The following is a 27,957-nucleotide window of genomic DNA, read 5'->3' as shown; positions in this document are numbered from 1 at the left end:
TTGAGTTGTGGCCATATGATTGGCTGATTAGCTATTTGTGTTAACAAGCAACTGAACAGGTGTACCTAATGGTGGTCGGTGAGTGTATAGTGTAGTACTGTGGAGTGCAGTAGGAAAAAAGTCAAATTCCCTTTTTTCTTTGCATCCACTGCTTTAATACTGTGGTGATTGCAAGACAGTTACAGTGAATAAATCTGCATATTGAAAACATCTCCTTCCCTGCTTTTTTTTAAAAATAGGAAATAAAATGTAAAAAACAAAGAAGAAATTCATTCAATGATTCAAACATTTACAGGTGTCCAAGAACAATTCATGCAGTGAAAAGTGAGGTTGTTGATATTTGCTGTTCCATTGTGAGATTTTCACATTAAAAAAAAATCGTATAAATTAACGTACAGCAGAACATAAAACAAGCTATGGCACATTTTAACAGATGGTAGGTCACATTTCAGACATGATTAAGGATCATCTCAAAATATATAAATAAATTGTTTTGGCATAAAACACGTGTATATATTATTTTCATGCCATTTCATGCATTTCCTAACATTATGGCACAACGGCCTAAATACTGCTAATGTACTATTTTTGTCAATAAACAGCTGTTGTACTAACATCTGTGATTTGTCAAGCAGGATAACTAATTGTAAAGGTTCGGAATATTCATAAGAACACAGCAATTAAGACTCAGATGCAGAATATATATTCTGTACAGATTCTTTTTTAAGAAAAAAAAACTGACAATAAATATTTGTATGGCATTGATAAATAGAAGGTGGTTAACATACATGGCATGGGGTTGAACAAGGCTCATAAAAAGTGAGATTTCCGTTGCTTTATGCAGTGACTAAGACACTTACATAGGTTTTAAAGACTTCAGTGACATTAAGTAGTGGTGTGGTGACATAATAAGGCCATTCATTTAAAACGGTGATTAAGTTTCACTACAGCTGGGGGATTTATGCTATTTTGGCACCAAAATCATATTAAAACTATCTGGAATCTAAGCTAGCTTTGTGGATTGTTGGATTAACCCTCTGAACCCCAAACAGTTTCTGTGCGATACTTGCTCCTGTTGCATTTTTACTCACTGCTACTCAATATAAAGTCCTGCACCTCTATGGAAAGAGCACAATGGCCAGTACCCTGGAGGTAAAACCCAAGAAGAAATGAACGCAAAGCCTCAAAATCAAGCCCGCCAGCCCCATTTGTAACCTATAACTGAAATGTGACCCCTTCCCCAAACCCACCTCCGCAACCCTTGAAAAAAAAAGTCCCTTTTTTCTCTCTCCATCCCTTCCTCTACCTGGGCTGATCTCACTTGTGTCCTGCCTGAGGACTTGATGCTCCACTGCATTGAATATTGACAGCCATCTGAAACACTCTCTTGACCACATAAACAAATGAATGATCAAACACATTTTTCCATGTCACAAATTCCTTTCCACCTACGTGTGCTTAGGCTTTGGCATGACAAAATTTCACTCTTTGATAGTGATGGTAAATCATTTAAAAGGTGAATTCTTTTTCATGATCAATCTAAGTAGTTTCAGTAACGTTAATTCTGAGCAACATAAAGAGCTTGATTGCATCTTGTGCTTGATGGCTGGAAGTAGAGAAAATTCAAAATGTCGTCTGTATAGCATGAAAGTTATAATGCCATAAACAAAATTTGATTTCTTTATTTGTTTGCTTGTTTCTTTATTTATTTATTGTTTTTGCAAAAATTGAAAAAGCTTGAAACAAATTTGGTTATTTTTCATAACAGTACTGGAGAAAAGAAAGACATCTTACTACATACGTTACCGTTCAAAAGTTTGGGGTCACCAAGGCAATTTCATGTTTCCCGTGAAAGCTCACACTTTTATTCATGTGCTAACATAAGTGCACAAGTGTTTTCTAATCATGAATTAGCCTTTCATCACCATTAGCTAACACAATGTAGCATTAGAACACAGGAGTGATGGTTGCTGGAAATGTTCCTCTGTACCTCTATGGAGATATTCCATTAAAAATCAGCTGTTTCCAGCTAGAACAGTCATTTACCACATTAACAATGTCTAGGCTGTATTGCTGATTAATGTAATGTTACCTTCATTGAAAGAAACTGCTTTTCTTTCAAAAATAAGGACATTTCTAAGTGATCCCAAACTCTTGAACGGTAGTGTACATTTTTAATAAGTTGTCATACGTGTCTCCTCTGTGCTCAGTGTAAACACAGCCTGCAGTTCAGCCTAGTTTGAGTTGAGAAGTCCATGAATTATAGTGAGGTGACTGTTTGTTGCAACCGAGTCACTAATAGCTTTTCAGTTGCACCAATGAATGCAGAATTTTTGTTTCTTTACAGACGCTAGATAGAGCAAATATTTTATTGTTTTCATTTTTTTAGGGAAGACATGTAGAATAAAAAGATTTTAATGGAATATCACCATTTTCAGCTAGATTTGGTTATTTTTAATGATGGAACTACATGCCACACGATACCTTTTGGTTTTTGAATGTTTTTGATTTGTTTCTGAGTCTGATTTAAAGAGTAATTTGGGTGATGCTTTTAAAAACAAACGTGCCTTTCAAACTTGCTGGCAGGTTTTGGGGTTCAGAGGGCTAAAGGATATACAAGTCTAATATAGGATCACATTATAAAAGCAGGGATTCAACAGGAAAAGGCTTCCAAACTTCATTAACTCAGATGTTGCCCATTTGCCTGTTAAAACTCTAATGCCTTGCATGCGTTGTAGAAGAAACCGTCACCAGCATGTCTGGCCCAAACTTGCTTTCTCACTGAAAGTTAGAGGACAGGATTGATACCACCAGTACATTCTGTGAGTCTTGAGGCAACTCCAGAGTCCAACCCTCTAAAAACATAGAATTTTAATTTATAGACTTTGTTCAGAAGCAAACAAGATAAATATTTCAATTAATAGGCGTTACAGGGTGCAGGTGTGCGGATTGTGTCACCCAGATACAGAGCCACATCCCATTTTCAGCCTTTATCCTAAGCTAAGTAGACTAGCTGCTCATGGTAGCTTCATATTCACTGTACAGTCATCTGAGTGGTGTCTAACTTCTCATCTAACTATTTGCAGGAAAGCAAGTTTTAGGCATACAAACAGCTCAAATTTTCCAGGAAGGTCACTCATTACACTACAGCATCAATGGGTAATGACATTTTTTAAAAATATTTAAACACTCATAGTATGTCCAGTTACAGCGACAAGGAAATACAGAAGCAGCACAGTGGGCAGGTGAAATGTCAGCATTAGCTGTAACGCTGACAGAAAGTTGTGTCAGCTGGATTCACAACATTTATGTTTGTGTGTTGGTGGGTGAATGGGGAGGTGGGCTGACAGTGTGGGATGGGCAAAGTGTGTTGAAGCTATAGCTGCCTGATGGGGGGAAGGTTGAGGGTGTCCAGAGCGCTGTGGTAGAGCTCTCTCAACGCTCTCAGCAGGTACAGACGACAAAACATCTGGTTGAAGAGGTGAGGCAGTGGCTCCTGGAAAGAAAAAAGAAAGAAGGACACGGTAAGGGCATGAGTGGGAGTTGATCATACAAAGAGGAAGAAAATGAACAATATGAATGTATATTATTTAGCTTTGTGAACTTTATTTTTTTGTTGGTTCTTCTATTGGAGTGCATTTCCTCATTTTGTTCAATTTAAATTTCTTTTGGTTCTTCGGTTTCTTTACTTTCTATCATTGCCGTATATTACTTGCTTTTTATCTGTCTCTTAAGCCCTGATGGTTTCATGTCCATATGTTTTATTTTACTGCCTTGTGACGCATTTTGTAACTTGGATTTTGAACAGTGCTCTATAAATAAAGATTATTATGAAGTGTGCCAGTGCATAAGCATTGAAGCACTCTTACTGTTATTTCTCTGGCTTATTTTTATTCCAGATTCTTCCGACATGACTTTTGGCACTTAACTTGGCTTTGAGAAAACGTGCTGCTAGATTTTTTAAGTTTAAGTTTTTAAGAAATTTGCAACAAACCGCATTAAAAATCTGCACTGAAATGAAAGGGAAATTGGTTGAACAGCTGCCAAAACCATTCTACTTTGCAACTCTGTAGCTCTTTCATACTTTACAACAGAAATTTCATATTAAGTTTAAAAGTGAAACAAAGCTTTAAACTTTATTCCCCTAAATCCGTGTTTTGATGTCTTTTACGGTTTTTACACAGTTGCAGCTAAAGTTTTATGAATTTTTTGAAAATCCAAAAGTTTCTAGAGTGGGTGACATCTAATGTTTGACCGAATAAATTTTTCAAACAAAAGTGCACTTAAATTTGTCTCCTTTTTTACAATTTCTTCTTTACATGAGCAATTTCTGTATAAAATAGAGGCAATTCTTTGCTCTTTCACCCTGTATGACTCTCATTACCACAGGACTTGTGCTTTTTTCATAACTCACGTCAGAGCACAGAGTGCGCTGACCAAACCTCTCATTGCCTGCCATTATATCCCAGCTCTAAAATTTGGGGTGAAAATCAGTTTTTCATCCCTAAAAAAATTCATGTGTCTAGCTCCTGTGCTTCTAAAGTTATGAGGGCTGAAAAGTGCTAGAAAAAAAATATTTAAAAAGCACAAATTTTTAAAAAGTCTACCATTTGTTTTTTGAAGGCCTGTGATGTGCAGCAGATTTGTTTTTCAGCAAATGACCTAAATATTTTTACAGGCATTTACACACAAAAACAAGACAGTTAAAGACTTTTAGTAACCATTAACATCTCCTGAGTTCTATTTAAATTTCAGGGAATTAAGGAGCACATGACCTACTTTTTTATGAGTACAGTATGTTAGTGTGTATATATATATATATATATATATGTGTGTGTGTGTGTGTCATCATCCACATAGTTACCAATGTAAACATGTATATACATATATTAATAGAGTAATTCATGCTCACCCCCAGCACATGGACTCTGTTGTAATACGAACTGAAGTCTTTACTGAGAGACACGAGAAATTTACAGATCTGAAAAATACAAACACATTTATTACATAAATAATACCCATCTGCATCAACAAAGTTTGGGTTTTAAGCAGAGCTAATTACTAATCTGTTCATCTACAACCACACTGTTACCTGTTCAGTCTTTATGTTGACTCTGGCTCCTCCCCCTTCACAATCCAGCGCCTGTCCTGATTGATCCAGCAGTTCAGAGAAAGGAACGAGGTAATTGAACAGGAGAAGCCACTCACCCTGTCGGTGCAAACACAGGAACATATTTACAGGATCAACACTGCAACGCTAGATTTATAAAGTCGACAGTTTAGAGTGTAACAAAAGAAAGACAGTAAATGAAAGAGGGAGAGATAAGAGGACAAAATATCACAGCAGCAAAGAATAAAGTGGCACCTCTTCTTTCAGAGAGGAAAAGTCCAGCTGGGAGCCTTCAGGGATTTCTGGGTATAAACCTGCAGATAAATGTTGAGAAAAACGACATGAACATATTGAATGTACTGATCCACAGATTTCAGCTTGTTGAAGATTGTAGACACATTAAGGTTTGACCCCAGAGTCGCCGTATCCCTCAGACATTTACTCCCTGAAAGAAAGCTGGAGTTTCCTTTTTATGACCCAAAAAATATAAATCCAGCTTGCAATATTTTGTAGAATTGTCACACCCTCCACCTGAGCAACCAGGTAGTGGCAGATTCTCCTTCCCTTGCCCCATCTCTGTTTGGATTCCTGCCTGGATCTCCCTGTATGACCACGGGCTTCAGTCAACCACTACGGCATCGGCCAACACACCAACCTCTGTTCGTCCTCATGCCAACCTCTGCAGCATCTGTCCGGACTTCGATCATCACCAGACCACATGCTACCTCACCCACTCTGTCCTCCCATCACCATTTCTCAACCTCAGACAGTTTAGTTTCCTGCCCGCTCAATGAGCCAGTTCAGTTTTGGTTATTCCTGTTCTTTGAGAGCCTAGTTAGTTTCTGTGTTTCCAGAGTTCCTGGCAGTTTTGCTCTGTGCCAAATTATCAGTAGTCATGATTATCTTGTACCTGTTCTTTAGCTCACTTTCCTACCTTGGTGATACCAAGTTTGGGTCAGTTTTGCTAATCTGTTACTCTTGTGTATTGAGCCTGGTTTAGAATTACCCTCCAGTCCTTCAGGGGACTGTTCTGTTCTAGTGCTCAGTATTTTAAATTTTACCATGCTGTTTTGGTGACCTCTCCTATGTCACATCCTGTTGTAGTTTTTGTGTGTTCTGTCATAAATAAGTGTTTACTCCAAACGCCAGCCTGTTGCGTCTCTGATGCCCTTCTGACTTCAGCATCGTAACAATAATTCGAAACATTGGGCTTTAGGAAACACTGACATTTGTCATTTTCTGACAACTAATCAAAAAAAAAAACTGGTAAAATACTAATGAACATGTTAAAAAAATTTCATAAAAACTTCAGAAACATGAGAACAGTCGACTAAAGCTGCAGCTCATCAGTACATCCATCTCCTGCTGGACTTTTCAGATGTAAGTAGGTTGCTTTAGCTTTAAATAAGTTTCTCTTGGTGTTCCATCTCACTGCGGCTGCAGGAATGTTGCTGAGTTTTTGTGTTTTTTTGGAAAGTCATGATCTGAGAAATGAAACGTTAATATTCTGTGAAGCCCAACTCACCCTTATCCACCCCTCTCTCATAGCTGTCAAACAGAGTGTGTAGTCTGGCGCAGTTGTACATCACAAACACTCCTCCTCGCGGCCCTTTGGTCGACACGCCTCCTTCCCTCTGGACGTCCAGTGTCACCTGAACAGACGGCTGTCAGTCATTCTGACTCCACTGATTCGAACACAGCTGGTTACAGGGAGGCGTTCAGAACTGACAGGCTTGTCAGAGACACACTTTCTTAACTAATCAATGTGGGCATTTGGGAAAACACACATTATTTTAGCAGATGTGCAGCACATCAGCACTTAAAAAATGCAAACAAGAGTAGTGATGATGACTCACAGGACTCGTGTGGACTGTTGACAGCAGCTCAAATCTGACTGTGGCAGAAGTCATCACTTTGATAATGTCGTCCCACGTTTGACCTACAAGAGGAGGAAGCATTTCACTTCAATTAATCCACAATATCAAAAGTTAATGGCATGTTCTATTACTCAGGTCACTTTCATAATCTTAGATGGCTTGAGCATGTACAGCCTCTATATAAAGTTTTTATTCTCCTTGAAAGTTTTCCACCTTTTTATGTTTTTCGATGTTGAATCATCGTCAATAAAATTTGGCTTTTTCAACAAGAATTTACATGGAAAAAATATTTCATGTCAAAGTGAAAGCAGACCTCTACAAAATAAAATCATGATATTCATGAAGAATATAAAACGTAAATTAAGTGACTGCATAAGTGTTCATCCCCTTAAAAGTGCCACTGGTGCAGCCAATTTGTCCTAGAAGTCACACAGTTTGTGAAAATGAGATCATCTGACCCCAGTGAATGAGTCTCAGTGACTGTAGCATAAAGCTATCCTTATGTGGAAGGTCCAGTCACTGGTCAGTCAGTGCTCCAGGATATAACTACACTGTGAAGACAAATGAAGACTTCAGACACCTCTGTGAAAGGGTTATTCAAAACCATAAGTCAGGGGATAGATAAAAGAAAAATTCCAAGTCATTGAATATCCCTTAGAGTACACTTAACCTCGATTAAGAAATGGAAAGAATACGGTGCATGTGTAAATCTCTGAAAAACTGAGTGACTGTGCAAGAAATAGACTAGAGAGGGAGGCCACCAAGACACCTATGATTCATCTGAAGGAGTTACAAGCTTCAGCAGCTGAAAGGGGAGAACTATTTGTTGCCTGTTTTTCACTACTCAAAGCCACTATTTTAAAAAAAAGCATATATTAAACCTGGACCAAAGTGTTCCATAAGACATGCAAGAGACTACAAAGTCAATTGGAAGAAGGTTCTTTGGTCTGATGACTCCAAAACTGCGCCATCAGACTAAATGTTTGGCTGACAACAAACACTGTATATCATCACAAACGCACCATCCCCAGCATGAAGCACAGTGGTGGCAGCATCATGATGTGGGGATGCTTCTCGGCAGCAGATCCTCAAAGGCTTTTAAAGGTAGAGGATAAATGAATGCAACAAAGTAGAGGTAAATCCTGGAGGATAACCTGATACAGTCTGTAAGAGAACTGCATCTTTAAAGTTTTTTTTAAAGCAAGACAACAACCAGACGAATACAGCCAAAGCTGCATAGAAATTGTGTAAACACAACAAGGTGAATGTTCTCTGGGGTCAGAGCTCAGACTTCAATCCAAATAGAATTTATGACTGAACTTGAAAAGAGCTCATGATCCCTGTGCAACCTGACAGAGCTTGAGCAGTTTTGCAAAGAAGAAGGGGATAAAATTGCAGCGTCCAGATGTTTAAAACTGATCAAGACCTACACAGACTTAATGCTGTAGTTGCAGCCAAAGGTGCATTTATTAAACACTAATACTTCCGTTGTATATTTTTAAATAAATGGCATAACTTTGTAGAAGTCTGGTAGAGACTTCTACAAAGTTATGACAGGAAAGAGTGTCATTTTTTTTGTAAATTCTTGTCAAAAAAGCCAAATTATATTGACTATGATGCAATGTCTAAAAGTAATAAATGGGGAGAACTGGGGGTGAATACTTTTCATATAGGTACTGTGCATAAACGTGCAAACACATTGATGTCATGCGCACACAAACCTTCTACTTGATCTCCATATTTCATCTCTGAGGCCTCCTTCATCTGACCTCTTCTCAGCCTGGAGGAGAGGCGAAAAAAAAACAGACAGCCAGGCTAAAAATACACTGCAATAACACAGAGCTGAAGAAAAGCGCCATCACCGCCCACTAGTGTTCTTTTAATTTAGTTTCATTTGAACTGCAATTTTACAGAGAGCAGAAGACCCCGGCGAGACTTTGATTTGTGATAATAAACATCTGTCTGGTGGAGAGCGTGGAGGCGGAGAAGAGATAGAAAACCCAGACACAGCCACAGAAATGGTGCAATAAGGTGAGAAAAGAGTGGAGAAAACAAGAAATAAGACAAAGAAAGTGTCTTACTGCAGGTACTGTGCAGCAGTGAGGTGAGAACCAGGAGTCTTCACAGGCCCACACACTAGATGTCTCTGCAAACACAAAAAGGAGAAGAGGGAAAAATAGGAACGCAACGTCGCTGCGTGTGCGCTAGTGTGTGCGCTAGTGTGTGCGCTAGTGTGTGTGTTTTTACCTGTGTGTGTTTTGCCCCGCTCGCTCTCCACAGCATCGCTATCTGCTGCTGGCGAAACTCATCCTGACACGAAGTCACATGCAACGCCGTTACTATGGCGACCTGCAAAAAGAGGCAGCAAGGACACGCAACATCAACGCTTTGCAGATTATTTTTAGGAATATGAAAAGAAATTGGCAAAGAGAGTGCAGGGTTTCTGCAGAAATCAGCCAGTCAGATTTAATGCTTTTTAATGCCATTTTAATGCTATGCTGTAAAAATTTTAATGCCGTGACCGTGAACTCAACAAATTACATGGGTTTGTTTTTTTGTAAAAGATGATTTTTATATGAAAACTGTCCCTACATTTCACTGTATCTGAATCTGGAAACCACCCCTGACCACCCACGGGCTGCAGTCATTCTTTGAATTCCATGTTTTCTAGCCAATTTTTGCTGGAATTTGCATTTCCCCATTTCCCAGCTCTCCTCCAGCTGGTCCAGCCTCCCGGCCACTTTACAAACATCCAGTTTTTGGCAATAGTACCCAACCAGCCGGAACAATTATTGCAATGCTTCGGCATGTTTACGCAGATGCACATATCTGACGAATCACAGTCTATAATTACATATGATTATATCATTATTATCAATTTTTTTTTTGAAAACTGCAGAAAGAATTTTTAATGCCACTGAGAATCAAATTTAATGATTTTTAATGCAATTTAGGCCTTAATTTTCACAAAATCTATTTAATGACTATGAATGCTTTTTAATGCCCTGCAGAAACCCTGGAGTGTTTGTACGCTGCATACTTGTGGTTTCTCTTACCTTGCAGTCTGATGTGGAGAGGTCCAGCTGTGCCAGGTGGGAAACGCTGTCTCTGTGAACTGAAATGAACACACAAATAATCTCTTAGCAGCTACTACACACCACAAAATGTCTAATAACCAACCTAAAGCTGTGCTAACACTTGAAATATTGGCAGTTCAGCAATGACAGTCCTTTAAGGCTGGAAACAGTTAGTATTAGTAGCGGGAAAACAGGCAACCTGATTCTGTCAAAAGGTTAAAAGTGTCACCCTTTTAAGTTCACTAATTCGCACACGAACAGAAATATCAAAGCAACAGTTTGTAGTGTTATGTACAATCAGATATCACAACTGTTTTTTGGTCTGTGTTTGGTTTCCTGGCAACCTCAATGCAAAGACAAGGCTTCAAGAAGTCATCAGCCCAATTAAGAAGCTGTTGTGGAACTTAATTACAAATTAAACTGGTTGTTATAACAAATCTGTAGGACTTCTTTTTTCCACCTGAGAAATATTGTAAAAATCAGGAACATCCTGTCTTAGAGTGATGCAGAAAAACTAGTCCATGCATTTGTTACTACAATAACCCCCCCCCCCCCCCCCCCCCCCCCCCCCGGCGGTGGGATGACCATCACGGCGGGCGGCCATCACAAGCCTCGGCTCGCGACGCGTCGGCCGGCCGGCCGCTTGCCTACCCCCCTACAATTTTCTCAACGGATTTACACGATTCACAAAAACTATACTTTCGGCGGAAAAAAACTCGGAATTCCGCGGATCCGCGGAAAATTCTCATCCCTGGTGGCCTCTTTCAGCAGGATAATGCTTCCTGCCACACAGCAAACACTGGTCAGGAACGATTTGAAAGAACAGGAGTTTGGCTTGACCTCCAAATTTCCCAGATCTTAATCCGATTAAGCATCTGGAAGTCCAATTTATGGAGGCTACAACTCTCAACTTCCTGAACTTATAGGATCTGCTGCAAACATCTTAGTGCCTGAACCCACAGAACACCTTCAGAGGTCTGTGGAGTGTAGGCCTCCATTGTCCAGAGCTGTTTCGGTGGCATCAAGGGGGGCTTCCGATATCAGGTTTAATATTGTGGTTGATCAGGATATGTTTGCCTCTGATTTGGGTAACCTGAATTTAACATAAGTATGAAAAGAAACAATGAACAAAACCAAAAAATGCAGCTTAACTTAGTTTGTTGAATTTTTGTCTATAACCATTAGCAGACCTAGTGTATTGTCAGTTGATTATATGTTGCTTTGTCGGGACAAAATTTGAATCTCAAGGAACCTTAATCTGCATTTCTAAGGGGCAGTTTTCTTAAATTACCACCCATATTTGAAAAGTAGCTTATGTTGAGTTTATACAAATATTTTAAATAAAAGTGCTGTTATTTCCTGAGAAAAAATGCAAAACTAAACAAATCCGTGACACAAGGACATACTCTCACAACAAATCCATCAACAACTGAAGTGAACACGCCCACTCAGCCTCACCTGTGCAGGTACCGAGGCTGGGGTCATATCCCAGCAGCCCTTCTTCTTGGAAAGCCCGTTTCAGGTTGACCCTCAGCACTCCCTCGTCCTCGCCCTCCTCGGCACTCCTCACTCCTCCTTCACTGGTCCTCCTGCCTCTCTCCATTTCCTTCTCTCTGTATGGCGAGCTCTCCAGCGCCTCCTGGATCTTCTCCTCCCGTTCCTCATTGGTCCAGTTGGCCGGAGCCGTTGGCCAGTCGACGCCCAGAGCTCGGAGGAAGGCGCTGATGTCACTGTCTTTGGGAAGCGTGGGGCAGAAGAAAACTGTAAATCTAAGAAGAGGAAGATGATTCACATCGTCAGCCAATTATTTTCATTTTGAATTAGTTCATTAGTAATTAAAATATGCTTAGTCTGTCTTGGAAATCAGTCACTACACATTATATAGTGCACTTATGTAGTTTGTTTGCCATTTTGTAGTTTTGTCTGAATGTTAAGTTACAGTTATTACACCCTATTTAGTGCACTCAAAGTATCCCACAATGCACAGTAAAAAAAAAATGAACAGTTGATGTACCATCATGCATTACATCGAAGGAGAGCAGCAGACAGACGAGAGAGCAAACTAAGAATTAGTGGCATTTCTACAGATTTCTGGTGCTATTTTATAGAGTTAAGGCCTATTATCTACATGTGTAGCTTGCTGAAATGTCAACAGGAACGATACAAATCCAGGATATGTTGTAACACAAAAATAATAAAGGAATAATTTGTATTGATATGTTTAATGAAAGCAGAGAGATGTATCACAACACAAAGAAGAACGTTATTTTCATTTATTAATTTTGGAAAATAGGCTTGGTATAGTATGAATTTACTACAAAAATAGCGGTTGGTTCACTAAAATAACCGGCATCAATCTGATACATTATGAATATCAGAGGTATGGAAATATTCGCACAGTTATACTTTTGTTGAGGAGCTGCCAACATTACTTCCGACAACTCGATTCACAAACTCCTTCTGCCTGTATTTAACCCACAGACTCACCCCTGTCTTCTCAGCAGCGCCCCCATGTGGTCAGCCAGCAGCACCGTCCTCAGCTGGCCCAGACCCAGGGTATCCGGTGTGGGTGTGTTGGGTCTTGGGTGCAGCGCCGGACAGTTGAGCACCACGCAGCCCTGCCTCTGACTGGACGGCTTCAGGTATTCAGTCGCTCCATCCGCCAGGACAGTCCTGAAAGCTGCTGCCCGGTCCACCCTCACCCTCAGACCCTCACCCATCACCTCCCCACCAGCTACAGGGAGGACACCACTGCCATGAAGGGACAGGACTCTGGACATCACCACTGGAGGGACCTGGATGGATACATCAAATAAAGCATATGTGAGTGTGTGCCGAGAAAAAAAAACAAGAGGGGAGAACACTGAATTTCAAGTATAAATGCTTATTGCAAGTATTATGAGCTTGTGTGATGCTAAAGCTGCAATAATCAACCAATAAATTGTCAGCAATAGCTATTTTGCAAATCACTTGGTCATTTAGGAATCCACATAAAGCATCTGTTTCTCATTTGCAACTTGCATCTACTAGTATATACTGAATCTACACGTTTACATACAGCTGCACCTTATACATACTTTTTGCACTACTTTAAGTTATTATATTTTCATACATGTTCAGTAATGTGCAGTATCTAGAAGTGCAACATCAGTTACACTACTGTTTTTGTAGTTCTTGTTACACTAAATAAGCTATATCACTGTTTTCATAAACACACTTGTGCCTGGATTGTGGACATTTGATAGCATTATCTTGGGCTTTGTGAAGCAGTGACTGACATTTTTCACCATTACATGACCTTTTTATTGACCAAACAACTAATTGAAAAACTAGTCTAATATACAGAGCAATTGACAACAGAAATACTGGTAGTTGCAGCCGTATATGATACAAGATACTGATATGCAACTGATATTGTAAGATAGAGTGGTCCCTTGCCATAGTGCAGTTCACTTTTCACGGTCTCACTATATCACAGATTTCTAAGTCGCATTTGGTATCACAGATTTTTCACTGTATCACAGGATTTTGCAGTATATAGGCATTTCTATATGTTCATTATTGTAGTTACCTGCATTGAAGTACTATGCTCCAATAAGAATATCTGCCTTTTACACACTGCACCTCTCAGATGCTTTTATTTTGGCAAATACAGAAAACAACACATGAAAAAATGTGGCAGGAAGTCATCAGACACACTACACTTCACACTCACGGTCCTGACAACATACCACTTAACCAAACTAACTAGGCTGACTAAACCACAAAAACACAATAAAACACAAACACTAATAACACTGTAACACTAACATAAACCACAATAATGACAATTAAACCCCCCAAAACCCCAAACTCCCATAGTGCATTGCAGTACAACAGTTTAGTCGTAGCGACCAGCTCTGCGATGGCTATATTTTCACTATTTTGCGGAAAAATAAGCATATTCTAGGCTAAAAAAAAATGCAAAACAATATAAAAAATTAAAATAATTAAAGTAATAATTAAAGCATATTAAAAGAATATTTAATCAAAATATAATGCACAGCGTACAGTGCTGGGCGCTGATTGGCTCAGTGACCACAGTCTCCTCTGTCTCCTGTGTGTCCAGCACTCAGCATCTCTCCTTGTCCATTTCACATAGGCATCTGATTGCTGCATATAGTGTTGTTCTGCGGTGTTGTGTGGTGTGTGGGGAGGGTTTGTAAAGCCTTAAAATATATCCAAATAATAAAATAAATATGGTCGCTACTTCCTGGATTTTCGTCTATCGGGGCGGGGGGGTCTGGAACGTAACCCCCATGACAGACGAGGACCACTGTATTTCCTTACTGGGGAAGTCTTCTCATGTAGTATGTCAATTACTACTTTCGAATCTGATCTACGGTAAACATGCATGTTTGATGTTTGTATTGTTTTTATCTCTTGTCCTTACATTTGCATGTGTGTAAAACTTACACATTTCTGTTGATACCCTTGAAAAAAAAGCATATTACTGTCAGTTAGATGAAGTGGAAAAATATCAGATAGTGGTGTCTGTTTCATAAACCCATATCAATGCATTAAGCATGTTCATAGTGCCCCCTACTATACTGAACAGTAAAGTATTTGTTGTTGAAACACACAGCATCTCTACAGCAGAATTGATGTCATGAAACAACTAAGTGCACAATATACTGGAATGATAATGGGAAGATTAAGGCAACGTCGAAGTGTCCGTACTTTCACATCATATAGTACATCAGGAAAAGATTTAGCCCGAAATAATATGTCACATGTAGTATGCCAAAAATATCCACATGTCCTACTACTTTATAGTTGTAAAGTCTGCAAGCCAGCATGCTTTTCTGGACATTGTGACCCACAATCTTTTGCACAGTTACGTCACTGTGTCATGCAAGAGCTTGAGGTCACAACAGTGCACAAACAGATGACAGCTCATTTCGCATTACAGACTGCAACGGGCAAGTTTAAAGTGTATTATGATGACAAAGTAGTATGTCCTAGTAGTAAGCATACCGTACAAAACAGTACGTACTTTGTAAGGGGAGCTTTAATATATACTTCAAGTAAAAAGAAAAAGTATGCGAGTTGAGACAAAGCCTTAGCGTGGGATCATAGAGCATAAATCTGATGTCAAACATCTGCAACACTTAGAGTAAATGAAGTTGTTGATGAGGCTTGTGGGACTTTCCTGAAGTACTTGGTGAAGTAGGGAAAGGATCATGTGGCAGATTGTCTGTTTCACCAGGCTAATTTCTCAGATGACATATTGTGGACATTTAAATGCTCGACTAAGGCCCTAACTGACATGCAGTATCCATCATAACAGAAGTCTATTCTCTTCTTTCTCTTGTCATCTACGACATTGTGTCATTTGAATAAAGCTGCATTTAGAATTAGAATTAGAATCAGAATGGCTTTATTGTCATCATACATGGCATGACGAAAATATAAATAGCTTCCACTTGACGGTGCATAACAACAAGCAATAAGTAATAAAATATCAACATTAAATAATAAAATCAAATGTACATATATAACAAAACAATATTAAAAATGCCAATATGTGCAACGGAGGCCAGATATTTAAAATATGGGAGGTAGATGAAATGGAAGAAGAACCAGTAGTACTAAGGTGGTCTTTCATAAGATAAGATAGACTTTATTGATCTTGATTGGGGAAATTCACGTCACATCAGCTAGATACAAATAATATATGGAAGAAGCAAGACAAGAAATAGAAAAGTAATATAAGGCTAAAAATAAAGATATAATAAAGTCTGTGTACAACTAGTGACACCGTCAGATCATTGTCTTTTAAAGCCACACCTTTCAACTTATACGAGAATATGTGCTATTTGTTATTTTTCTGCTTGTGAAAAAACTGTGGTATACAGATAAACATCTGTGCAATACTACTGATATGTGCAATACTGTTATTTCTAAAACTAGTACATATGTATACTTTGGTTTGTTTTTCATAAATGTTTGCACTATCTTTGCTGTTATATGAATGCAAATCTCCCCCACTGTTGGATTAAATAAAGGCTTATTGTATCGTATATTTTCTTTTTGTGCACAACGGGCTAAATTTAACCCTTGTCTAACCAAAAACTATAGAAATTAGAATTTTAACTTGTTCTCTAAGACAGAAAAGAAGACCATTTGCAGGCTGTGTTTACAGGTTACAGAACGTGCAAAAGCATTAGCATCCTCCTATACAAGGATGCATAAACACGCACACTACAGTGGAGGTTGAAAGATGCACTTCATGAAAACATTTTTTACTGACTGATAAGAAGACCTTCATGGGTTTGTGGAACCTCAGTTTGCAGCTGTGCATGTCTGTCTGACCCACATTGCGTGTTCCACTCATGGGTTAATAATTAGTGCTGCAGGCTGTCAGTCTGGTCGATCGGGATGGAACAGAGTCAGCGGGATTCTGAGCACAACTGTCTCAGTACCATTTAAATGGATTCACGGTTTGGGTTATATCTGTAATTATTCACATCTGGCGGGATTTAAAATCAGCTTTGAACTGGAATCAGCTGATGAAGCAGGCAGCTCTGCTCCCATTGCTCGAGTCACGCTTCTTTTGACACCTCCAGTCCACTTAACGTCACTGTGCCTAATCAGAACCACCTGCGCTGGCCAAGGAACTACATTGTTTAGCGGAAGAATATCATGTAGAGTTTCTGTTGGCATAACAGCTTTAATGCTACCATTAAATGACAGAACCGGTTCTGTTTTAAGGAAAGGGACGTTCAGCTAATAACGGAGCAGTTAGCTAGTGTTAGTTTAAGCTAAAATTAGCTTAAGCTACATTATTAGCATTTAGAAGCTAAAAATGGTAATAAACCCAACAGGTACGAGTCCGACCCACCTGTCCGTCCGCATACAGCGTGTTGAGCATCGTGGTCGGCGACAAGAAGTCTCTGTTCCGGAGGTTTTTCGCGCTGCTCTCCTTGAACCAGAGCTTCTCCGGTTCGGGGAACACCCTGTCGCCGTTCCCCCGGTCGGAGTCTCGCTTCCCCCGCAGCGCAGAGCTCAGCGCCCGGACGGTCGGTGTGATCCGGAGCGGCGACGGATCCTCGATGTTCTCCATCAGCAGCGGCAGCAACACGAACAGGTGAACTCGGTACCAGGCGGTCAGCACACCCACACCCTGCTCATGTCTCCCGGGTCAGACGCGCTGGACGTGTCGGTGCAGGCCGGTTGAAGCCCCGATGTTCCAGCGGAGAAGTTGATCACTGGTCGATGTCAGATATTGGCTGTAAAGCAGGACTGCATTGGCTGTTTTCCCCCTTTACGGAACAACTGAAGCGCAGTCGGTGTTTCTTCCGGGAGACATTTTAGTGTCGGACCGGTGTAGCGCCATCCGATAGTGTGGCAGAGGAACTGCAGTCTGAAGTTCACTGCAGGAGAGGAGGCTGGAGGTCCAGGACTGAACTTGTAGGACCTTGGGTAGTCAGAACAGCGTCACCTGCCAAACTGGATGAATATTACAGTGCAGGACTTGAAGATTTAGAAATTAATTCTACCCAAAATACTACTTTCTAACAAATTAGTTATATTAGAGAAGATTTATTCAACCCAAAATGCTACTTCCTGTACAAGTACTTTATAGTTTCAAAGGTTTATTCCAGTCAAAATCGTACTAACAAATTAGTTTTTTTAAGGTTCATTCTACCCAAAATACGACTTATAGTCTTGTTTTATTCAAGCAAAATGTTACTTTCTACCAAGTTACAGTTTTGAAGGTTTATTTCACCTGAATTGTACTTTTTTCCCCTTTAAACAAGCTGTAGCGACTTAAACCAACAAGAGTCGCTGAGAGACTGATACTGGGCCTGTTTGTCTGACGCGCTAAACAAAAGAATCCACTGAGATCTCTAAATAATAAATTTGACCTTTTATTCAAGAAAAAAGATAACCAGCTCATGATAACGTGCACAAAGTTATAAAGAAAAATACCGAAAATAGCGGTCAACAAAAAATACGGCGACCCAGCCCACCCCCTCTCAAACAAAGAAAAAAGTCAAGACAGGTGAACAGGTGAATATAGTTGCTTGATTATCCCTGCCCATATGCGGGTACTGTTATCAGGCTAGTGCAAGAAGAAGCCTTTGCTGAAGACATCAGAAAACTCAAGCTTCACAATGGAAACACCTTAAAAAGACAAAATAAACTGAGACAGTTGAACGCTTTCCTGGACAACAACAATGTCCTGAGGGTGGGATGACGACTGTCTCAGTCAGCTTTACACTACAATATAAAGCACCCAGCAATACTTCCAAAGAAGTCTCATGTGTCAGCCCTGCTAGTTAAACATCATCATGAGCGAGTATATCACCAAGGAAGAGGCATGACCATGAACGAGTTACGAGCAAATGGAATATGGATCATTGGATGTGGAAGCGTTGTGTCCTCACACATCTACAAGTGCCTAAAATGTAGGAGATACAGAAGAACCACTGAGGTTCAACGAATGGCAGATTTGCCAGAAGTAAGGACTGAAACATCACCTCCCTTTTCCTATTGTGGAATCGACTGCTTCGGCCCCTTCATCGTAGAGGAAGGGAGAAAGGATGTGAAAAGATATGGACTTTTGTTCACATGCTTATGCTCAAGAGCAGTGCACATAGAAACACTGGACGATCTCACAACCGATGCCTTCATGAACGCTCTTTGCAAATTCGTCGCCATCAGAGGACCTGTGCGCCAACTGAGGTGCGATCAGGGGGCAAATTTCATGGGCGCGAGGAAAGTGTTTTCTGAACTGCTTAAAGGATTGGACCAAGAACGTCAAAGTGCAATCGGATGTGAATTCATTATGAATGTACCAACAGCGAGCCATATGGGTGGAGTTTGGGAGCGCCAAATCTGAACAATAAGAAGTATTTTAACAGTTATGCTTGATAAGTCAGCGAATAGGCTTGATAGCACACCTTTGAGAACGTTTCTTTACGAGACAATGGCAATCATCAACAGTCGGCCTCTAAGTGTTGAACATCTCCAAGACCCAACTGGCCCAGTACCCCTTACACCCAACCACATTGTAACCATGAAATCATCGATTCTTCTTCCACCTCCAGGAAAGTTCTGCAAGGAAGACTTGTACCTCTGCAAGAGATGGAAAAGAGTGCAGTTTCTAGCAGATGAATTTTGGCAAAGATGGAAATGAAAATACTTGCTTAATCTTCAACAAAGACAGAAATGGCAAGGAACATCAAGAAACTCGCAAGTAGGAGACATTGACAGCTCACCAAGAAATGAATGGAAACTCGCCAAGGTCGTGGAAGCTTACTCAAGTTCAGATGGCATGGTGAGAAAGGTGAAGCTGCTCATCGCTGAAAACATACATGACAAAGGAAAAACACACACAAGATCAACCTTCTTAGAAAGACCCATTCACAAGATAGTCACCTTACTAGAGGCAGACTAAACCACAGAACACAGTCTCACATTCCCAGTTTTTATTTTTCTTTATTCTGTAAGAAAATCACATTTCTGTTAAATGAGTGATTTTGGTGGAAGTGTAAATGTTGTAATTTAAGGTTTGAGTTTACATAATAAATAAGTTCATGTGGTATTAAATTTGATGTTATAAATAATATTTCATAGCTTGTAATTTGATTAATTATATTAGTTAAAACAGTAAAGGGGTTCAACGTTCCACGTAGGAACTAAAGTTGCACGTTTGGTTCCGCCACGGACGGAGAAAGAGACAGCATAATCGGAAGACAGGTTCATGAGCCGATCTGGATGCATTTAAGTGACTTTCATGGACTGCAAAGACTTTAAGGACACTCTCATGACTGGCAGTGCAACGAGGTATTGTTTGTATTTGTTTGTGAATGTCTGGACAGTGATTGTTATTGAGAATTCTGTTTAAAGTGCTTCTATTGTGCACAATTGCAGTTCTCACGGCGTTAGCCTGGAGTTAGCTTGGCGTGAACCTGGCGTGTGAAGATGAAATCGCTCCAAAGACTGTCATAAATAAACAAACTACCTGCGTCTGTCATGAAGAGAGTTACAGGGAGTGTGTATTGTAACAGCATGATCAATGTTATTGACTTTCCCTGTTGGCGGTTTTAATGTTGTTGGTGCTGTATTTATGCATTAATATAAAAATAACAAGCAGCCATAAGTCCTTTAGCTCACTACTATTACTACTGCATCTGATAACTTTTGATAACAGCTTTTGATGTAGTGCATTAATCTGCAGCAATTTTGATTACATTTTTGGGTTACCTAATATTTTATGACAGTGAAATGAATACCTTTTAGGCTTTGGACTGTTTGTGGGACAAAACAAACTGTTCCAACATGCTAAAATGGCTATAGGAAATTGCAATGACTTTTTTCAATTTTCTTTCCCCCGTTACTGCTTTCTGATATTTTATGGATACAATGAGAGTAGTTGTTTGCAATCCTAGCAGTGTTTGCTGATTTCTACCTCATGGATGTTTGGACTCTATAGGGCAGAGTGACGTATGTGTAGAATTTGACACTAGAAGGCAGTTTTCACAGTTGCTGAATAGGTTCTCTGCTCACAGTAAGTCTGGTTTAAAGTGTGTATGTACAGTTTCCAAGCCAGTTACAGTACATTATGCAGCTTGTAGGCTGAGAGAACCTGATACCTGTAATGCACATCCGCTGAAAATCAAGTAGGAGACATTTTGTGTCCAACAGTTAATACTGTATGATCTTCTCGTATTAAATAACATTTTATTTATGACAGTATTTTATAATGTACTACAATGCACTAATTTAATACTATTATGTTTTATAAGAGCTTTACTTTAAAAGACATTTTTAAAAGCAGGGGTTTACAAATTTCTGTAACATACAAATTAAAAGCAGGCTACCCAGAGAGCAACGTAACAACAACTTAAGTTAATAAGTCAAAGCAAAAAGACTAGAGCCACAAACACTGGACAGATTAATGAGATCAATAGCTGCAGATCAAAGCTGTGCAGCTAGAAAGTCTAGAAAATGGACTTTAAAAAGTGATTTAAATGAAGTCAGGGTGTCTGGTTACCGAACATGACTTCTCAAATCACTGAAGTAACAGAACACGTAAGTTGCTATAGTTTGATAACTTATCACACATGGACAGAATTTACAGTACTGAAAAAATAAACTCTATACTATAGGTGAACCCTTTTCCCTTGAATAAATCACAGCATCTCTTCACCTGGGTTATGAACTGTGGTCAACAAACTAGCCATAATGTTAACTGTACCAGTATCCGTCTCTATACAATAGATAATTAGTGACAATAACTGTAAAATAAGGAACAGCAGATTATCGGTATACAATTTCCTAAATCTCAAACTGACAAAGTTTATATTTAGCCTCTATACAACCACAGTATAATAGAATTAGATGAATGACATATAGAATATATCACTTGCAATCTTACATTTGTGAATAGTTTGTGAAATATCAGTTTCAGTATCATGTGTAATAAAATTTTCATGTGCAATATTTTGATTACTTCTGCAATATTTATGGAACATTGTCAAATTCACATGCAATGTTTTATTATCATGTGATATAACTTCTTACTGCATTACTTTCTACTTACCAATTTTAGCTCACTTATTTCATTTTCAGAAATGGACCGTGCTTATATCGTATTGCTTTTTAGCCAGGCACCGCATTATTATTATTTTTTTTTTAGTTAAGTCATTTGGTTTTTTTCTGAGTAATATCTGGCACAAGAATTTTGACATTTATACAATTTCAATTAGCAGACACTTTTATACGAAGTGACGCACATCTGAGAGTAGATACAACACAAGCAAGGATCTAGTCAGGAGAAAACAACCTGGATAAGTGCCATAAAAGAAGTTCAAGTGTGACAAAACAAGAATTTACTAATAATGAATGATAATGATAATAATAAACCTTTTAGTACAGTTTATTTTAATTACAGAAATCTAGCTATGTCTTTTAATGTTTTGATATGCCACTCAAAAAGATTTTTAGTGGCCTCATTTTGCCAACACTAATGAATGAATGAATAATTGCCACTGATGATGTTTTCTTATTAAAACCTTTAAAAAGCACATCTGCTGCAGTTTTAACAGATCGGAGGTGACAAATGACTTTTGGTTTGTTCCGGTAAGGAGAGAGTCCCACTAGAACATACATGGAAAATTATTTTAGGTGATAAATAATAATTCAGTAAATACAAATGTAATAAAATTTAAAATAAATGGTGTATTGTAAAAATCAACAGCATAAAGCAGAGAGGAATACTATCAAAATTTGATTTTCTTTTCCGCGACTGAACGAGTGATCCGCAATGGATTTTTTTTTGTTTAAAGCTAAATTTAATTTAGACTGCTCATATAAACAGCATTTTATGGTAATCAAAGCTATTCCAGTGGCTTTGATAAATTTGATCAAAGGAATATCACAGTATTCATCTGTAACTCCTGATTCTAATACGCTGTTTATTGACAGCCATACATTTTTAGACATTAAATGTAATAACATTTTGAGATTATTAGAAACAAAAGAATGTTTTCCTCTTTCCGATAAAAGAAAAGTTTATCTCCAACATTTTCAAAGACTGACACTTTGAAAGTTAGAACCAGATATTTGTCATTTCCTTTATTACCTAAATGAAAGAAGTTCATTTCAAAACAATTTATGATGTTTATCCATGTAGAGAATTTTTAAGAATGAGATTTTATCTGGATAATAGCACATGCACGTCAAGAAGAAACTGAAACTGAAGAACATCTTTTCTACACCTGTACTATTGTGAGGAGGTTTTGGTACAGAATGCATGAATGGTTGCTAACAAAGAATGTTATACCTGTCTTTGAATACAATTCTATTAAGTTTGCAAAACAAAGATTTGGAATTTATGTGTAATAATATAACAGTAATTGGTAAATTTTATATACACAAATGTTGATTTTTTTAAGGTTGCTTCTAATTTTATTGGTTTTAAAAATTATTTGAAACTTTTCTTTTACTCCTTAGGAAAATTGGAAAATAGAAGTGCCTTAAGACTAAGATTCTCAATTTATATATTGATTAGCTCATGTGAAGTTAATTTATTTTAAATTATCTTATTTTATAAATTAATTTTATTCCTTTCCTTTCTTGTTCTTGCTGCTTGGATTAGTTGAATTGTATGACACAATTGGTGCCTATTTGTTGTATATTTGTGATTAAGCAATACTTTAAAAAAAAAAAAAGATTGTTTTTGTCGTCTTCCGGCGCAGGAGTGTGACGTATGCGGCGCAAATATACAAGGGAGGTGTTTATAATAAGTTGAGACGCTTCGGCTGCACAATTTGTCACAAAAGAGACGATGCACAACTGGCAGGAGAACGAAATCAAAGAACTTCTGATCATCCGGGCCTCGGAGGCGGTCCGCAACCAGATCACCGGCACCGTGAAGGACTCGGCAGTTTACAACCGGATGACCAAACTGCTTGCGGAGAAAGGGGTGTTCAGGTCACACATGCAGGTGATCAGCAAGCTCAAGGCGCTCAGGAAGCAGTACAGCAAGTATCACCAGCAGAAGACCCGCTGCGGGGGGGACCGCGTCGACTGGCCCTTCTACGAGCTGTGTCACCAGGCGTTCGCCAACGCCCCCGTGGGGAACCCGGTGAGGCGTCACCGGAGCCCCACGTCGTCTCCTCCTCCTCCTCCTCCTCCTCCGCCGCAGCCCCCAAACGCCGCCACGACGCTGCCGCTTGCATCCTCCCCTTCACCTCCGACGCCTCTCCCCCCGCCCGCTCCGCCGCCGCCCCCCACCGCCAGCAGCGAGGAGCACCCAGAGGTGGTGGTGAGTCTCTGGGACGAGGTGGACGTCCGGGACATCAACAAGCACCTGGGTCCGGTGGAGGCGGAGGACGAGGAGGAGCCGTACAGCCCGGCGGAGCAGCTCCACACCATGAACACTAGTAGGTGTTTGTGTGCTGTTTTGATGTCTAATGATGCTTTGTGACCTGCAGGGTGAAGGGAATCTAGTGTCTCCCAACAGAAATGATGTATGCACAATAGATGATTTATGCAGATACTGAGATTAACCCAGTTTCTCAAATTTAACACCACATTAAAGGTCAATCCATCACCCTGAATCACGTCTTGCAGAGTTCAACATCACCTGCTTTCCTCGTTTTACCCTCATGCATTTGTCTAACATTGCAGCCATCTGTGCACAGTTAAATTCAGATCCATGTGCCTAAAATAATAAATCATAAAAATGCAAGCTTTGGTTGTTGCACTAGTGTCTGTATTTTAGGCCTAAAGCTGCATGATATTTGAGGGGAAAGCTGATGAAACTGCACTATTAAAAGTACAGGAGTTTTCCCCAGATGACGTAAACTGCTGACTTTGTGGTGCTGATTTAAATTATTAAATTAACTGTGTTGTCTCCTGTAGTGGCAACAGTTGCAAGATTCTGCAGACACAGTTACTATCCCCTCTGTTTCTGCAAGATTTCCATACAACTGAAGTTGCGTTTCCGTTTTACAACCAGCAAACACCCTCTTGTTTTTATTTTATTATTTATTACACTTTATTTCACCAGAAGTTCCACTGAGATTAAGAACTGTTATTTCAAGGGAGTCCTGGCAGCAAATACAACACAGTCACAAACTTACAGTTAAAACACTAGCAAAAAACTAATAAAGATTACATTTACAGGCACATTATGTAAAACCTTTTCAAGAATGAGAAAGGCACTAAAATCCATTCATTTCTTTATTTATTTGGACGGAAGAGTGCATATTAATGAATATACAAATCTCGTAAGTTTACACAAGCTTGCAGTAAATAAGCCAGATTTAGCACAAGGTTAATTTCCATCCGTTGCCCCAAACCTATAAGAAAAACATACAGGGTTACAGACATATAAAAGCAATATAGTACAGCAAACCAATGATGAAGCGAAAGACAATGATTGAAACTGTTAAAACAAACGCAGAGTAGACACTGAACAGACAGAAGGGACATGCTGCCATCTTGGGTTCTTTTGCTCTTAAAATAACATCCTAAGTCTTTTAATTTTTTTTAGGTTTTTCAGAAAATACCAAAAACTGAAACCTACCACACTGAACCTCGACCTAGGCCATTATACTAGAAGGGTAGACTCGCTTGATCTGTTCAACTGAGCATATAGACGACTTTACCAGAGGCAGCCAGAATCAGGACGAGATGATTTAGGCAATAAAAGGGTCAAAAAATGACTTGGGCCATTATTTTAGGTAGGTGATGATGTAGAGCGTGCAAATGAACAAACTCAGTGTTTAGTGAATAAATACAAGAAACATGTTCTATCAGAAAGTTTTCCTTTTATAGTTTAGTCATGCAAAATGAGAACCATGCAAGTTTATCTTTTTATTTGAAAAAACCTTAATTTAATTTGTCTTGCTTCTACGTTACATTGTGCCGTTCATGTCAGTGCTGCAGATAAGATTAACCTTTAATAATCCCACGGTTACAGCAGCAAAGGGGAAAGTGCAAAAACATGGGGAACATCCTTAGAGAATAAAAATAAACAAAATATAGATAAACACTGATCCCCAGAGGTGGATATTCAGATATTGCACAGATTCTTGTAGGTGTGGAAAATGACAATTTGCACTGATTCTTTCATGAGTAGAGATACTGATATTGTGCAGACTTTATCTGAAGTGATAAATTGTGCAACCCTAATGGATTCATACAAATTCTTCCTGGGAAGCTGCATGCTGTCAGTTAAATAGGACACAAATGGATGCATCAGTACTTCCTGAAAGTTTACAAAACTGCCTTATTAACTCTTCTTGTGAAGTCTGACAGATGGCATGTACTTTATTTTCTGGAGCAACTGTACAAACCACAGTTCCAATGAAGTTGGGATGTTGTGTTAAACGTAAATAAAATGGGAATTCAATGATTTGGAAGTCTTGCAAAAAAAAACTATATAAAGTTTAGCAGTTTGAGCATTAAATATCTTGTCTTTGTAGTGTATTCCATTGAATATAGGTTGAAAAAGATGTGCAAATCATCGTATTTTGTTTTTTATTTGTTTTACACAACGTCCCAACTTCATTGGAATTGGGGTTTGCATATAAACTGTATCTCTTATCTGTAAATAGCCTGCAGTTCAGCTGTAAAGTCCCAGAATTTTTGTCATGTGACTATTGATTGCAGCTAAATCATGCAGAATTTTAAATTTTATTTCACGCAATCAAATTTGATTATGTTTTTAGCAGATGAGTAGTTTAAGGACTGTTGGAAAGTGGAAAATCTGATGATTTGGACTCTGATAAATGATGTAATATTGACCTTTTTTTCCCCTCTTTTCTTTTAAAGATAACGTGGCTTTCAAACCTGAAAGTGGGCTGTGGAGTTCAGAGGGTAAATATGCTTTACATTATTGTACTGGTTGTTATAAAAGTGTCACATGCGATGTCTCTGAACATCCTGTCAGCTGAAGCAGCACTTTAAGTTTGTAAATCATTGTTTTACTGAAGTTACAGTGTGTCGAAGCACAATAAAGACCTATGTCTGTGTCCTGTTGGTGATGGAGTCTGTCTGGGTTTCCAGCGTACACGGTTCCAACAAAGAAAAAGAAAACCACCGTGATGGAGCAAGTTTCTACTCTGGTGTCGGCGACCATCGCCCAGCTCAGAGAAATGGACGCCGCCATGCAGGTGCAGGAGGATGCCCGGCTGCAGAGGTTAATGGACCACGAGAGGGAAATGCAGAACAATCTAATGAGTCAGCTCATCGCTATGCACGAACGGATCAGTCGAGAAAACCACGAGAGACACCTGGAACTGGTGGACAGACTATTGTCCAGGTTCCCTTCACAGTCGGGACCTTCAGACCACTGATGGACTCTTCCTGAGTGGGTGATGAAGTTTGGAGTGCTTTAGACTCTCCTCCACCAGCTGACTAGTGCCTAAGCCCCTTTTGTTTTTACTGTGTTTCTCAACGTGAGGAAAATAACTGACTCTTGCCTTTTAACCTCAACTCTGCTCAACTGTAGCTGCGACCGATTCAGGATGGAAACCAGCTCACGGTCACACTGCAGCTGTTCTGCTCGGGTTTTCTGCTTGTTTCATTTTATTTTCACCTGTTTAGCGATTAAACCCCTAAAACTTCATCTCTGCTGATGAAAATAACATGTTAAGATCTTCTCTTTTTTTCCCACTGAAAACACTGTAAAACTATTCTAAACTACCTATGATGGAGTAATTTAGCCACAAATCAGAAATGGATTTTGAAGATTAATAATTACGCAGAAAGCACCACTTTGGAAATTGCCAGAATTTGTGTATTAGGTTTGTTATGTATGAAGCTCTGGAAGTCTGTTTTTTTTTTTTTTTTTTTTTTTAAAGCATGCCATCAGTACACTGCATTTTTAATGGTGCTGGCTGCTTTTCAGTCATGATACATCGTCTAACTTATTAAGCTCAGTGTAGCTACATGTTAGCCCTTTGATCACCCAATTACTTTCTGCTCCTGTTAGATTTTTACTAATTTTCAGTACAATATACACCACAGGCATGACTAGAAGGAGAGAAGCTGTCTTTTCTGTGGACATTTAAGATATAATTCATAAAAAGGACAAAACAAACATTGAATTTCTTTTATTTTACAAAAATTGAAAACCTTGAATCATGTACAATATTTTTCAGAATAGACACTGTTGATACTTTACTACCTACATTTTTTTAAAAAATATTTCTAAATATATTTCTATCTGCTCTGTGTAAACGCTGCCTGCAGTTCAGTTGACAATTCCCTGATTTATTTATTTTTTCACTTGGCTGTTGGCTGCAGGTAACAAAGGCTTCCCAGTTTGTTTATTTTTTTTATTTAATTTTTTTTTTTTTTTATTAAATCTGGGTCAAGTAAATGCTAT

General features: G+C 39.0%; 2 protein-coding genes across 5 annotated transcripts; one reads left to right on the top strand and one right to left on the bottom strand.

The window, feature by feature from the left end:
- Nucleotides 1–304: 304 nt before the first annotated feature.
- Nucleotides 305–17,372, bottom strand: dalrd3 (DALR anticodon binding domain containing 3). The gene is made up of 13 exons (XM_023263336.3): nucleotides 16,948–17,372; nucleotides 12,552–12,859; nucleotides 11,523–11,833; nucleotides 10,044–10,102; nucleotides 9,235–9,336; nucleotides 9,069–9,133; nucleotides 8,709–8,767; nucleotides 6,967–7,049; nucleotides 6,636–6,762; nucleotides 5,366–5,424; nucleotides 5,093–5,209; nucleotides 4,913–4,981; nucleotides 305–3,496 (listed from the first exon to the last, which is right to left on the bottom strand). The coding sequence occupies exons 1-13, from the start codon at nucleotides 17,167–17,169 to the stop codon at nucleotides 3,377–3,379; spliced, it is 1,701 nt and encodes a 566-aa protein (XP_023119104.2). The 5' UTR covers nucleotides 17,170–17,372; the 3' UTR covers nucleotides 305–3,376.
- A 106-nt stretch (nucleotides 17,373–17,478) lies between these two features.
- LOC111564014 (formin-1-like) lies at nucleotides 17,479–27,437 on the top strand. Of its 4 annotated transcripts, none has more exons than XM_035944986.2 (4): nucleotides 17,479–19,898; nucleotides 23,315–24,001; nucleotides 26,400–26,444; nucleotides 26,561–27,437. In XM_035944986.2, the coding sequence occupies exons 2-4, from the start codon at nucleotides 23,404–23,406 to the stop codon at nucleotides 26,935–26,937; spliced, it is 1,020 nt and encodes a 339-aa protein (XP_035800879.2). In that variant the 5' UTR covers nucleotides 17,479–19,898; nucleotides 23,315–23,403; the 3' UTR covers nucleotides 26,938–27,437. The 4 variants fall into 4 exon arrangements, with proteins under 4 accessions (XP_035800879.2, XP_054869033.1, XP_023119105.2 ...); XM_055013058.1 differs by having other exon boundaries at nucleotides 19,986–24,001; XM_023263337.3 differs by having other exon boundaries at nucleotides 17,479–24,001; nucleotides 26,634–27,437.
- The last annotated feature ends 520 nt before the right edge of the window (nucleotides 27,438–27,957 follow it).

Source organism: Amphiprion ocellaris, chromosome 8 (genome assembly GCF_022539595.1).
Source record: "Amphiprion ocellaris isolate individual 3 ecotype Okinawa chromosome 8, ASM2253959v1, whole genome shotgun sequence".
In the NCBI taxonomy this organism is placed as follows: domain Eukaryota; kingdom Metazoa; phylum Chordata; class Actinopteri; family Pomacentridae; genus Amphiprion; species Amphiprion ocellaris.
Note: the sequence above shows the minus strand (reverse complement) of the source record. Positions and strands in the feature narration are given on the sequence as shown.

Bases quoted from the DNA above. Each gene is read 5' to 3' on its own strand.
- dalrd3 (XM_023263336.3), bottom strand. From the start codon at position 17,169: ATGGAGAACATCGAGGATCCGTCGCCGCTCCGGATCACACCGACCGTC. The intron at 7,050-8,708 runs GTTTGTGTGCGC...CTCCTCTTGTAG, and splicing joins ATATGGAGATCAAGTAGAAG to GTCAAACGTGGGACGACATT. The intron at 6,763-6,966 runs GTGAGTCATCAT...CCGTCTGTTCAG, and splicing joins CAACAGTCCACACGAGTCCT to GTGACACTGGACGTCCAGAG.
- LOC111564014 (XM_035944986.2), top strand. From the start codon at position 23,404: ATGCACAACTGGCAGGAGAACGAAATCAAAGAACTTCTGATCATCCGG. The intron at 24,002-26,399 runs GTAGGTGTTTGT...TTTCTTTTAAAG, and splicing joins GCTCCACACCATGAACACTA to ATAACGTGGCTTTCAAACCT. The intron at 26,445-26,560 runs GTAAATATGCTT...GTTTTACTGAAG, and splicing joins TGGGCTGTGGAGTTCAGAGG to TTACAGTGTGTCGAAGCACA.